The sequence below is a fragment of the Engystomops pustulosus genome, chromosome 5 (genome assembly GCF_040894005.1).
Source record: "Engystomops pustulosus chromosome 5, aEngPut4.maternal, whole genome shotgun sequence".
Taxonomy (NCBI): Eukaryota; Metazoa; Chordata; class Amphibia; order Anura; family Leptodactylidae; genus Engystomops; species Engystomops pustulosus.
In genome coordinates this window covers 101103041-101116698 of record NC_092415.1, presented here as the reverse complement: position 1 = coordinate 101116698, position 13658 = coordinate 101103041, and the positions used below count along the sequence as shown (strand labels likewise).

Below are 13658 nucleotides of genomic sequence, written 5' to 3'. Positions count from 1 at the left end.
AGCAGTACGCAGATAAAAGAATGTTCAACGTCTGACAGGAAAATGGTGCAAGGTCTATAGTAAATGTGCTTCATTGTCTAGAATTCTAAAATGTTAAAGGTTCCAGAAAAAGATTTGTTGAAGATGATAAATCCAACACAGGGTTGCAGGGTATGCACAAAAATAGACACAAAAAAAACCCCTAAAATCTAATCAAATGATCAATCTGTCCATCAGAAATTTTTCTTTGTCCTGGTTCCGATACTACAGTTTGATTTGTTTCCTGTTGTACAGCATCTGGGAACTTACTCTTGTCAACTCAATTCTTGTCAACTTTTATTTAGCAGGGGGAATAAAAAAAGCAGAATTAGAAATTCCACATAAATTTAAATAAAAATACCCACATTTTTGTCTCATAGCAAAGTGTTTATCTAAAGTAATTCTACAGTTACTCTACAGTGTGAGCTATTGTGATACATTTGGCATATTCATCTGTCATTATTGAAAGACATTTTCTCGGCAAGTGTTAGTAATGACTTATTGCTAGTGTCAAACAGCTGATCAGCAGGGTACCAAGTATAGTACCCCTACAATATGAATGATCCATGTAATGAATGGGTCATTAAAAATGCATTTGTCCAGGAAACCCCTTCAAGATAATAGAAGTACCAATAATAATGACCAAGTTTCCCTTTTCCTTGTTCCTTGTCTTGTTTAATGTAGACCCCCCCTTGAATTTTTAGCACATTGCAGGCCGCATTGGCCTTTGTTTAGTTATATGAACATTTTCATTTCTCTGTTGTTCTTTTTGTTCATATGGATTATTTGAATGCACATATCACTATACGATTTGTATGCATTTATAACCCATACTTATAGAAACATATGACGACTTGTATAATAGCAACTTCTTGTGCAACTCTCAATTATATTGTTGAACTATAACAATGATATTGCCTCTTAGGTGGTCATTTATCTTTATTTTTCTTCATTTTTTTCAGTTTTTTTTAGACTTTATTTGGGGAATTGCAATTTAAATTAATTTAATTGCAATTTTTGGGGACTTTTGGAAAAGTGCACTGTAGTCCACTGGACATTTGTTTATCATCATTAAGACACATTTATCTTCTTTGTTCTAAATGTTGCAAATGACATTTATCTTTTCAAATTATCTAAAATTTGTGAAATTTTTTGGTACTAAGGACACCAGACTAAACCATTATTAAGGAAAACTTAATGTAAAGAAGTGACTTCATAGATGTGTGCAACATTTTTGAGACATTTGTAACAAATGTCTCAAAAAGAGATGTGAAAAAACAAACAAAAAACAATTTAACACAAGGAAAAAGTGAGATTGATAAATTACCAAAGAAGCAGACGGAAAAAAGAAAGGCACAAACTAGCCAAAACAAACAGAGATAAGATAAATGACCCCTATTGTGTTGTTGTATGTGGAGAGATGTCAAATTCAATTGGAAGCATGGGGCATAATTATCATACGCTGCCGCTTGTGCGCTGGCATTTGACAGCCCCATTTCTGCTCTTGCGTAGAAATGATGTATCCGGCAGGGCTTTATGCAGCATGTGAAAAGTCGCCGGCTGCAGCGAGTGCCCAGTTGTAGATCATGGGGAAGGTATGCCCCCATGTCTCTATGCCTCAATATAGAACACAAAGCTTTTATACTGTCTCTGCCTAGTTTTCAAAAAATTCTATTAATCTATCTATAGTTACAAGAGAAATGATTTAACCCCTATTGCAATTTTGTATTTTGCAAGGTTTAGTAATAATAATTACAAATGTTCATCTGTTGGAACAAAAACACAAAAGAACTCAGAAGTTGTTAAATACAAGCATCTTTAGTACTTACCAGACCCTGGTAGCCTGCTGCAAACAAGATGCATAGCCAGATATTACCTCATGGCAGCATTCAGCAACAGCTTTAATATCACTCAAAATATTTTCTATTGATTAAAGTCAATTGACCACCACAGGATCTTTAAAGACAAAAAGAGCATGTGCCTTAAGGGGCAACCTCCGTGTTTTATGATTTTGTACTGACTCACAGATACAAAGGTTTTACCATACTAACTAAGATACTGGGAAAAAGACTTAAGTATCACAATCTCGGTGCTCAATTATTATCATGCACAAACATTAACATGGTTTCTCTAAATATGTATAAAGCAAAAATCATACAAAATTATGACAAGATGGTATATCACACCTGCTGACCTAGGTACTTCCACTCACTCCCACAGTCCCTACCCCACTCTCCCCTTGACCCCCTAGACCCCTGATCCTAGAATCCCCCCCCCCCATACCATCCACTTTTTTACCCACAACCCACCCGACAAAGTACTATACTGGTCATAAACTTGTTAACTACTTTGTTTCAACGCTAATTTTCAATCTTGTTACCAAATTGTACTTCCAACTATATTGGCCTTGAGAGAGTTATTCTGTATTTCATCATTGTAGAATGTAGAATCATTGCTGTACTTTGTTTATCTTGTGTACCTCAGCCTATATTTGGGTTGGCTTACACTTGAATATATATGGTACATTCCAATGGATATTAATCTTACCTTCAATGATCTTTCATTATTTTTTGTCTCTCTCTCTTGACCATATTTATGTAGATCAAAAAATAAAGAAAGTATAGTCAACTCACCTGGACATGGGAAAACATGCGGCAACAGCGTGGTGATTCGTGAGCTTGGAGACTATGGTTCTGAAGTACACAGGAATTGCAAAAACACACGGATCCAGTTTTCAACAAAACCCACGTAAGTATAAAAAAGTTCAAATTTATTGAAAAAACTACATAAAAAGTCAATAAGACATGCAGCAAAAACGCACAAAAATTGTGTGAAGGGTAGTGAGGGGACCATCCGTCGCCTATGCGTTTCAAAGAAACAACTCCTTAATCATGGCTAGTAAGGAAACACTAGCGGGAAGTAGATATTCAAACTTCCCACAATCACATGATTGACCAAACGGTGATCTCACATGACATGTGAGTGTTCCTGTTTGATTGCCATACCTTTCCAATCTAAACAGTTCATAAAACAATCACATTGCAATTAAAACACAAGGCAAGTATGATAAAAATACTGTTGGAAAATGAACATAATGAAATATCATGGAATATACTATAAAATATAATATAATATAAAAATACTATAATATAATATAAAAATACTGTTGGAAAATGAACATAATAAAATATCATGGAATATGATTATTCCATGATATTTCATTATGTTAATTTTCCAACAGTATTTTTATCATACTTGCCTTGTGTTTTAATTGCAATGTGATTGTTTTATAAACTGTTTAGATTAAAAAGGTATGTCAATCAAACAGGAACACTCACATGACATGTGAGATCATCACTGTTTGGTCAATCATGTGATTGTGGGAAGTTTGAATATCTACTTCCCGCTAGTGTTTCCTTACTAGCCATGATTAAGGAGATATTTCTTTGAAACGCGAAGGCGATGGATGGTCTCCTCACTTTTTATACTTAGTGGGTTTCATTTGAAGCTGGATTTGTCTGTTTTTGCAATATTTATGTAGATAAACCAAGATTGCCCTGTCTGGGGGTTTTAACAAGATTTTCAACTGTTACCCTTTCTACAGTTCTCCACTGGCACCTTTTACTTTAATAAACACACAAAGCCACCACTCATTTTCAGTAAGTGTCACTGTGTGCAAGGGTAACATGGTATGACTAGGGAACAGTGCCGACCCATGGACACAGTAAAATAATCTTAATTCATTAAAAAACAATCTCACAAAATCCCTTTAACTTTTTATTTGCCTTCAGAATCACTAAATATATCTGTAAATATAAGTCAATAGAGATATCATCATATCTGCATATGTGCCAGATGCTTAATTCAGATTTGCTCCTTCTATGTCAATCTAGGTTAGAGATGAAGATGATTCAACTGGGAAAACCAGATAAATGAAATTTAGATAATTACAGTGACATATGTTTCAATAAGTTTCAATTTGAAACAGGACATAAACTCCCAAAATATAAGGATACATTTTACTAATTGTTTTGCATATATTTGCCTTACTTGCTTCAAGTGTGCATGTTTAAGGAGTTTGCATCTGATGAAATAAAAATGATTAAAAAGTACAGCCAACCAAGTCACTATGGACATCATATGACAGGAATGTATGTATGTATATTTGTCCATTGAGTTTAGTGTGTTAAAATATGAATGCTCTGCATGTTTAGATTAATATTTATGGATGTGGAACCACCAACTTTATTAATCAATTAAAAAATATACAGAAGGGAAAATATTTTTTCTCTGTATTTTTTAAAATTTGAAACTCAGTTGTATATATGAAAATGGCACTTGCTTCTACAGTAAAAGTGAACAACTTGTTGAGTTCCAATTTTCAATTTATTTTTTGTTTTCTTGTGGTTATGGTTTGAGCTGCTTTGTAAATAAAACAGTTTTTTGAATTAGGAAATTAATTTGTTCTTTCAGATTCCTTTTCTCCATAGAGCTCTGCTAGTTTTTTAAACTCTGGTCCCCAGTCATCAAGAAATGTATAGTCCTGGTCAGATGGTGTTCCTAAAGAATCTAGGGAGCTTATGGATCCTTCTTCAGACCTTTGACCCTCATAGGCATATGTCTGTAAAGAGTCATATGGGGGAACACTTGGGTCACGGTCTGCTTCAGCCAACTTTTGATTGAGAAATTCCTGAACATTGATTGTTTCAACCGAAGATTGATCTTGATGTCTTTGTGTGCTCAATACTTCTGGCCTTACATCTCTTCTGTATTTTAAATCCTCTGCTGCAGATGGGTTCCGAAGAGCTGAAATATCAAAAGCTTCAGTGTCTTCTTCCCCTCCCCCTTCATCATCATATGTTACTACATTTTCACGCACATCTTCTTCAGAAATTATGAGAGGTTCCTTTTTTCCTCGTCTAAGAGTTATAAACAGCACAACAATGGCTAGAAGAGAGAAGAAAAACATGTTTGTGATCCACAACTCCAATTATCAGACTGCAATTCTGTATAGATATGGAAATGTTTGATATATGTATGATCAGCATGTGCTTCATCAGCAAAATTGCAGAAAAGGTTACTCTATCTTGTTAAAGAGGATTTTCTTAAAATGCACTAAACTGTTTGATGCCTTTATAAATCCCCATAATCTGCTTTCTGATGTTATGTTGTTTCTATGTTTTGTTGAAAGCAGGGTAGTACAGTGTTATTCATACATACATGCATACATACAATAGACTATGGTCATAGATACAGTTGGTAGGTTGACAGAAAGATAGATATTGATGTAACAATAAGACAACAAAATAGATGACTGATGAAAGTGATGAAAGCACTGGACAACATTGATAATTGAACAATTAGTATTTTAAAAATGAAAAAGGGTAAATCTAGTAACTTATTCTATAGACTATTAATAGCAATTATGCTAAGCATAGAGAATGAATACTGTCCACTCTGGTGAATTTTCTAATCTGCACTATAGTTGCTCTATATGCACACAGAACATGTTTTATGTGCCCTTGGAATACATTGATAAGCCAAATAATATAATCAAGATTAATAAAAAATAAATCCTTATGAGTCATAAGACACAAAAAAAGCAATGAAGTGATTGGAAATTATACAATATACATAGATATGAACCAACAGACAGATCAACATATTTTGGGTTTGGCCACTTTCAGATGGAATTAGAATGGCAGATAACTAGTATTAGAAGAACTCTATCAACAACAACATAAAAGTGGTTGAAGATGAGAAAATAGCTATATGGGTTGCAGCTGTCACCATGTTCAGTGTTTACACATGTGCAATGGAGGTCTATACATAAGAAATGAGACTTTCAGTGAACATGTGGAGATAAAGGGACACATTTACACTAAATGCAGCTTGCCTGTGTAGTGTGCAGAGGGTACCTCGACAGAGTGCACCCCTTTTTTTTTGTGCACCTTTAACATAGGTTGTGCAACACAATTCTGTCAGACTTTGCATGTTAAATCTGGCACACAGTCTGACTGAGCACTGGAACGCCCCTAATTTGTATTGCATGATGCCTAATGCAGCTGTGCCTGAGTATAATTCAAACCATGCCCACGGAACCCCCCAGATTAATCAGGAGGCCTCACTCCTCTAATAAATATCCTGTGGTGAGGGCACAATTGCCAGGAGAATTGTGTGCCCAACTCAATTCCATGCCAGGGTCGGAATGGTGCATAACTGGCAATTACTAGTTTGTGGGTGTGGAGCGTCCCCACCAGTGCTGGCCAACTGCACAGCCCTGCCCTCCTCCTTGCCGCCCAGCCATGGAAGAGGGCAGAGAGGTCACAATTCCCGTCTCTGTAACGGGAATTTTTTTACTAAGTCACAGGCATACTGGATGGTAATAAACATTTTCAGGCATCTGTGTCTTGTATGGATTATTTTCTTTATGATTTTAAATTCACTTAACTTAAATAAATATTAAATGTCAAATCATAAAAAAAAACTTTATTCCTCTCTTTTGGACAAATGGAAAGTAAAGAGATGAAGCAAGTACATAGCTTCTTCATGTCTTCAATAATTTTTAATTAAAAAAAACACAATGTTTTGCAATATCTTACATAACAGTACAAATTTAACCTACACAGATGTGGCAAGTGCCATCTTGAGGTATGGTATGGCTTGAGGATGCAAAAATATTTGAATGTCATTTTATGATAAGTGTACCAAACCTCACAAAAGTGTACATGTGTATGCAGCACTTGATGCATGATTTAAAATAACATGAGAAATATTTTCTCTTTTATGGAATATAATAAACCATAAGAAGAAGGAGTGACCAGCGTCAGCCACATCCATTCACAGGCTAAATGGACAGGTGGCCACATATTTCTATTCGCTGAAGTCTTTCGCATTCATAAAACAGTTGAACCAACCCTCCTCCTGTTCTTCCGCTAGCTGGGGTACTGATGATATATGAGGATATATATATATATGTGTGTGTGTGTGTATATATCTGTATATCTCTATCTAATTTTTCAGATATTATCTTTAAGCACACATTCCCAACACATAATAATTATATCACAGTAAACAAATTCATGCATGCAAGGCAACCCGGCTTCAGAGGTGATGATGTTTTCGTCTTAAAATATATGCCCCGTATGATCGAATTAAAATAAACTATCCATTTAAACACAATTATACCTCTTGACTTTTTGGAGCGGCATGTTCACAAACAACCTGTTTTTTTCCAAATCAAAATGTTCACAGTAATCAGGAGACAGTAACGTGGGATTACTCTCCAGACGACTTGGCCAGTCTTTATGCACCATTTTCCTACTATCTTTTTTTTACTTTGTAATAATTATGTAATGGGAATGTGTTAATTAATATGGCATGGTGTTATTGGTCTTATTCAAAGGATATTTTCCCAATATATTTATTATTATGTCTGTAGTTTTTTTTTGTTGTTTTGTAAAACTTGTAGAAATTATGACAAATCTCCCAGAGGTCATGGCCCCAGCACATCATGCTTTTTCCTCGCCACACCCATTTTGACACTAACTGGAAGAAAAAAATATTTTAAATCTTCTTATGCCAGTAAACTAGCAGTATTTGATTATACACCCCATCCATTTGTTCAACCAGCACTACATAATCTGAAATGTTATGCTATCTTATAGAAAGTCAATTGACTACATTGTATTCTTTATGGATGCCCAGTTAAAAGCACACCAGTATCATACAAAACTGTAACAAATCATAAAAAGTACTTTTTCACATTGATTGCTATGGGCTCTTTTTGGCAAATCTGCTAAACAATAAAGTGCCTATTCCTGATAATTAATGTTAAAATATAAGTATTCCATTAAATTTATTTTAAGCTAGGACGGGAACACATTTTACAATGAATATTTTATTAATCATTACATTATAAGTGATTGAATCAGAGCAATAACTGTCAAAACAGACCAGATGTTTATAGCTTAATTAACAAATGTGCAACCTACGTTTTATTTGTGTAAATAAAATTTTGAACATGTGGCAATTCCAATTCAAACCTAAAAGCCCTTACTAAATACATTTAATGTTGTTAATTGCTTTAATGCTTACCAAGTAGAATGACAACACAAAGTAGAATTGCAATTAAGGCTCCAGTACTAAGTCCAGCGGATGAGAGAAAAGCTTCAGCATGGCAAGTTCTTACTCTTCCATCTCTTTCACAGGCACATACTCTTATGGTGAGGGTGCTGGTGCTACTAAGGGATGGGCTTCCACCATCAGCAACAACAATGGGAAGGTAATAAATATCTTGAGATGTTCTACTAAACTTTCTCCGTCTTGTTAGGATACTTGCTGTGTTATCTATCAATAAAATAAGAATGACATTAAAATTTGCAAAGATCACTGTTTTATTGTTCTTACAGGACAGTAAAATACAAGACTACAAATATATATATATATATATATATATATATATATATATACATATACAGCATCATAAGTCATGTGATCATATCAGGTGCATTTATACAACAAAATTACACTTCAAAACATTCATATATGTGACACAGTGAAGAGCTTCCATTGATATATCAAGAAACATCAGTAAATAACCATGTGTAATAACCCCATTACTTTACGTTTTGTAACTTGGTGACAATAATACTATCTCCCTCGGCGTTCAGAAGTACAAAAGGCACATGTGCGCGTGTCCCTAGGATGTCAAGGAGCCATCTACCTATCATATACCCCACATTGTAACCACCTCCTTCCTTCAAAACACACTGCAACCCTTTTTGGCGCAGCCGCCTATTTCTGTCACAGTGTGTTTTGATGTGGTTACAATGTGGGGTATATGATAGGTAGATGCTAGTAACACTGAAAGGAATGATCAACAGTGTATGTTATTGTGCAGATTCACCTTATTTCACCTATACTTAGGTACAAAATGCATAGCCACAGAAATTGGTGTCAGAAAAATCAGGTTAAGTGAGTTCTATCTCCTACATATATTCAGAATTACCATTATGCATGTTTTTAAAGGGGTATTCCCATCTGGGTATTCACATTTCATTTAATTAATTTACCATATTTAGACATTTCTTCAATTGGATGTTATTAAAATGTTTCTGTGTGAAGATAATTTCTCATAAATGTAGCCATGTTGGCCCTTAGAAACGAGATAGCTTCCTTGGATAAGACCACCCCACACTCAAGCAGCAGTGGCCAGACATGCACTATTGAGTCCTGCCCGACCACCTGGCATCAGTGATCATTACCACAGGATGGCTGTAGGATATGCAGTAACTCCCGGAGAGTTCATGTACCAAAACCTTTTGTTTCTTTTTTGCAATCACTCCAGCAGAGGTGGCCGTATCCAAGGACACAGTCTTGTTTTAAGGGGCCACTACAATTATGAGAAATTACCTTCACATAGGTACATTTTCTTAAATAACATCTAATTGAAGAAACTTTTATATATGGACGATTAATCAAACTGAATGTGAATGCCCAGACGAGAATACTCCTTTACGATTTTAGAAATCTCTATTTTACACTAGTCACATTCAAGCATATCAAACATATCAAGGTAATCGTAAAAAAAAAAGTTTTACCTTCATTGTTTCTCAAAGTAAAGTTTGGATTCTGTTCTTGACTTTCTTCTACATAAAAATAGAATTGCTGCCCATTTGCCGTGTCATCCTTATCCATGACTGTGATAGTATGAATAATCTATTAAATAAACAAATGTATTTTAGTTAGATCTACCATAGAATTTAATCTATATTGCAGGAAGGAATGGAGAAGAATATTTCAACCTAATGCTCAGGGCGATTCTAATTATAAAGTATGTACAAATTTACAACAGCAAATCAATTCAACATATGGAGGTAGAGCAGAGAAAAAAAAAAAATCATACGTGGCTATAAACAAACCCTGTGGTTTTTCTGTTGGATTTCCCACCTATTTAATACCCCTTTACTTAATTGTTACCTACAAAGGAATGCAATTAGTAGGTCAAACTGATGCATGCACATGAAATCTAGTTCTATATACTAGTATATGCAACTGTGGAAGTAAATATTGTGATAATGATTATTTCCACCATGTAGCCAAAAATATATATACACCCAAAACTATCATGACAAAGGTATATACAGTCATACTCATCATTATTGGGATCCAAGAAGTTTAAAGGAAATTGACCATCAAGAAGATAAACAAGGCTCACTTAGATTCTGGCACTGTGGTAGCCTTTTTATATTTGTTATTCATGGCCTCCTTCCCTCTAAAATCATCTTTTAAAATCATGTTAAAGAGCAAGAAGCTTTGGGAGAATTAGCAAAGCTCATCCATGCTGCAGCACCACAGGATATGAAACTTTTAAATTTTCCAATATACCTTTAAATTCTTACATTTTCCAATATACTGAGATTACGTATATCAAGTAGAGGGATGGAGAAGTGCTGGAAGAGTAAGAAAGAGGGGGAGGCAGTGTAACAGCCGGCAAAGCTACAGCACAGCTCTGGTCATACCCCCAAAGCCCTCAGTGCTCATTAGCATAATTTAAAAAGTTAATTTTAGAAGTAAAGTGGCCATGGATAACAAATATAAGAAGATTATCACAGCCACAATACCTGGATCTATGAGTATGTCCCTAATAAATCATGCTTGATTTTGATGGTATATTTCCTTTAAGTACATGTGGAATATCTCCTGAAAAAAAAATGAATTAAGCAAATGAGAATTGCATGTGATTAATTGACAATGACCCTGTGACACAAATTAGCCAATTAATGAAGACTTCAGTTTTTTTAAAAAAGCCACATGGTAAGCCCTGTTACTTTGTCACAATGGATCTGTCTTAGGAACCGCTATTATTAGCAAACATAAGACCATATTACAAAGACCTTGGTATCCCAATTTCAACAGTTCGCAATCTTATTAAGAATTTTGCCAAACAAGGAACCAGCAAGACCTCCCTTCACATGGGGAAAAGATGAAAATTGACAAGAAATGTCACCATGTTAAACATCCAAGGAGTTTATTGGTGTAGGCCAAAGGAAAAAACCATTGCTGAAAAAAAGACATAAAAAGTAACAAGTAATCTTTGCCAAGGAGTACCATGACAAACCACAATCCTTCTGGAAAATGTTCTGTAAAATAGAGCTTTTGTCAATGAAAAGCAAAAGTTGGCACAAACAAGCTTATATGGAAAATAATACCCTTCCAACAGTTGTGCATGGTGGATGAGCCATAAGGCCGTTTGATTTTTTTGATTCATTCGGTACTGAAGGGCTAAAAAATATCACAGGAATCATGAAATCTGAAAGCTATCATGAGATTTCAGAACAAAATTACCTACCCAATGCAAAAAAACTTGAGTGGAAGATCATGGTCAGCAAGACAATAACCAAAAGCACACGCTCAGGAATGAAAAAAATGACTGTTCTAAAATGGCCCGTAATAAGTCCTGACCTCATGTTTTGGATGAGCTGAGATCAGTTAATGGGAAAAAGAACCCTGCAAACATTCAAAAGTTTGAACAAACTACAAAGGAAGAATGGAAGAAAATACCAACTGAGAAGTACCAGAAGCTTATACATGGCTACAAGAAATGTTTGAAGGCTGTCATCAATGCCAAAGGGGGTGCAACCAAATATTAACTAGGGGCCTTTTTTGGTGCATATGCTGCTTATTCTATTTTGTCTTTGAAATTGCAACATGTAAGTTGAAATAACAATGTTTTATTGTTGTAAATAATTTTAAAAAATCTTGAGGATACGACTTTGTTACATTTCCATTTATTTCTAAATATATTGCACAGTCTATACAAAATGAAGGGGGATCTAAAATGCAAAGCAGCACTGTAAATCTCTTGGATATCTTGTTCAAATTAATATGTACGGTAGTTGGAACACTTTTACATTGTAATGAGGCTCATCATTTCTAGGAGGCACAACACAGCATTTTGGCAAGTGTATGCATGATGGTGTGGTTAAAGTTGTTTGAAGAGAGCTCCTGGGCTGAGCTATCTCCAAATATGACAGTTGTCTGCTTTGTTATGTCATCTGATGTTGTATTTACCTAATTGTAAGACTCTTCAAGAATATGTTTTCTGTTTACAATGTCCTGACATGTAAAACTATAGAATTAAAAGAGGGTGTAACTTTCTCTGTCTCATGACAATGATTTTTAATTTCAATCATTAGTCATTAACATTTCAAACAACTTAGCATAAATCAGTGCACTTGAAAGAAAGAAATTTTAAACATACACTCACCGGCCACTTTATTAGGCACACCATGCTAGTAACGGTTTGGACCCCCTTTTGCCTTCAGAACTGCCTCAATTCTTCATGGCATAGATTTAACAAGGTGCTGGAAGCATTCCTCTGGAAGCATTTTGGTCCATATTGACATGATGGCATCATACAGTTGCCACAGATTTGTCGGCATGCAAATCTCCCGTTCCACCACATCCCAAAGATGCTCTATTGGATTGAGATCTGGTGACTGTGGAGGCCATTTGAGTACAGTGAACTCATTGTCATGTTCAAGAAACCAGTCTGAGATTATTCCAGCTTTATGACATGGCACATTATCCTGCTGAAAGTAGCCATCAGATGTTGGGTACATTGTGGTCATAAAGGGATGGACATGGTCAGCAACAATACTCAGGTAGGCTGTGGTGTTCCAACGATGCTCAATTGGTACCAAGGGGCCAAAAGAGTGCCAAGAAAATATTCCCCACACCATGACACCACCACCACCAGCCTGAACCATTGATACAAGGCAGGATGGATCCATGCTTTCATGTTGTTGATGCCAAATTCTGACCATACCATCCGAATGTCGCAGCAGAAATCGAGACTCATCAGACCAGGCAACGTTTTTCCAATCTTCTACCATCCAATTTCGATGAGCTTGTGCAAATTGTAGCCTCAGTTTCCTGTTCTTAGCTGAAAGGAGTGGCACCCGGTGTGGTCTTCTCCTGCTGTAGCCCATCTGCCTCAAAGTTTGACGTACTGTGCGTTCAGAGATGCTCTTCTGCCTACCTTGGTTGTAACGGGTGGCGATTTGAGTTACTGTTGCCTTTCTATCAGCTCGAACCAGTCTGCCCATTCTCCTCTGACCTCTGGCATCAACAAGGCATTTCCGCTCACAGAACTACCGCTCACTGGATGTTTTTTCTTTTTTGGACCATTCTCTGTAAACCCTAGAGATGGTTGTGCGTGAAAATCCCAGTATATCAGCAGTTTCTGAAAAAATCAGACCAGCCCTTCTGGCACCAACAACCATGCCACGTTCAAAGGCACTCAAATCACCTTTCTTCCCCATACTGATGCTCGGTTTGAACTGCAGGAGATTGTCTTGACCATGTCTACATGCCTAAATGCACTGAGCTGCTGCCATGTGATTGGCTGATTAGAAATTAAGTGTTAACGAGCAGTTGGACAGGTGTACCTAATAAAGTGGCTGGTGAGTGTATTTTCCCAGGTTATCTTCAAATGCATATATGGATTCCAGCGTTACTTTCTCTCCAGTCCAACAGAGAGAATCATTTTTTACTCACATTACCAGAATCCTGTAAAGAATTGTTGGCTTAAAACTTACCTCATTATTATTATTATTATTATTATTATTATTATT

The 13658-nt window shown here is 35.8% G+C and overlaps 1 protein-coding gene across 2 annotated transcripts in view; it reads right to left on the bottom strand.

Moving 5' to 3' along the window:
• Positions 1-3766: 3766 nt before the first annotated feature.
• Positions 3767-13658, bottom strand: part of LOC140133101 (cadherin-18-like) — a 332044-nt gene continuing 322152 nt past the window's right edge. For both annotated transcript variants that reach the window (XM_072152759.1, XM_072152760.1), the window contains exons 10-12: positions 9621-9738; positions 8116-8367; positions 3767-4965 (exon numbers count right to left, since the gene is read on the bottom strand). In XM_072152759.1, the coding sequence (XP_072008860.1) occupies positions 4475-4965; positions 8116-8367; positions 9621-9738 (861 nt within the window). In that variant the 3' untranslated portion in view covers positions 3767-4474. The remainder of the gene's footprint in view (positions 4966-8115; positions 8368-9620; positions 9739-13658) is intronic.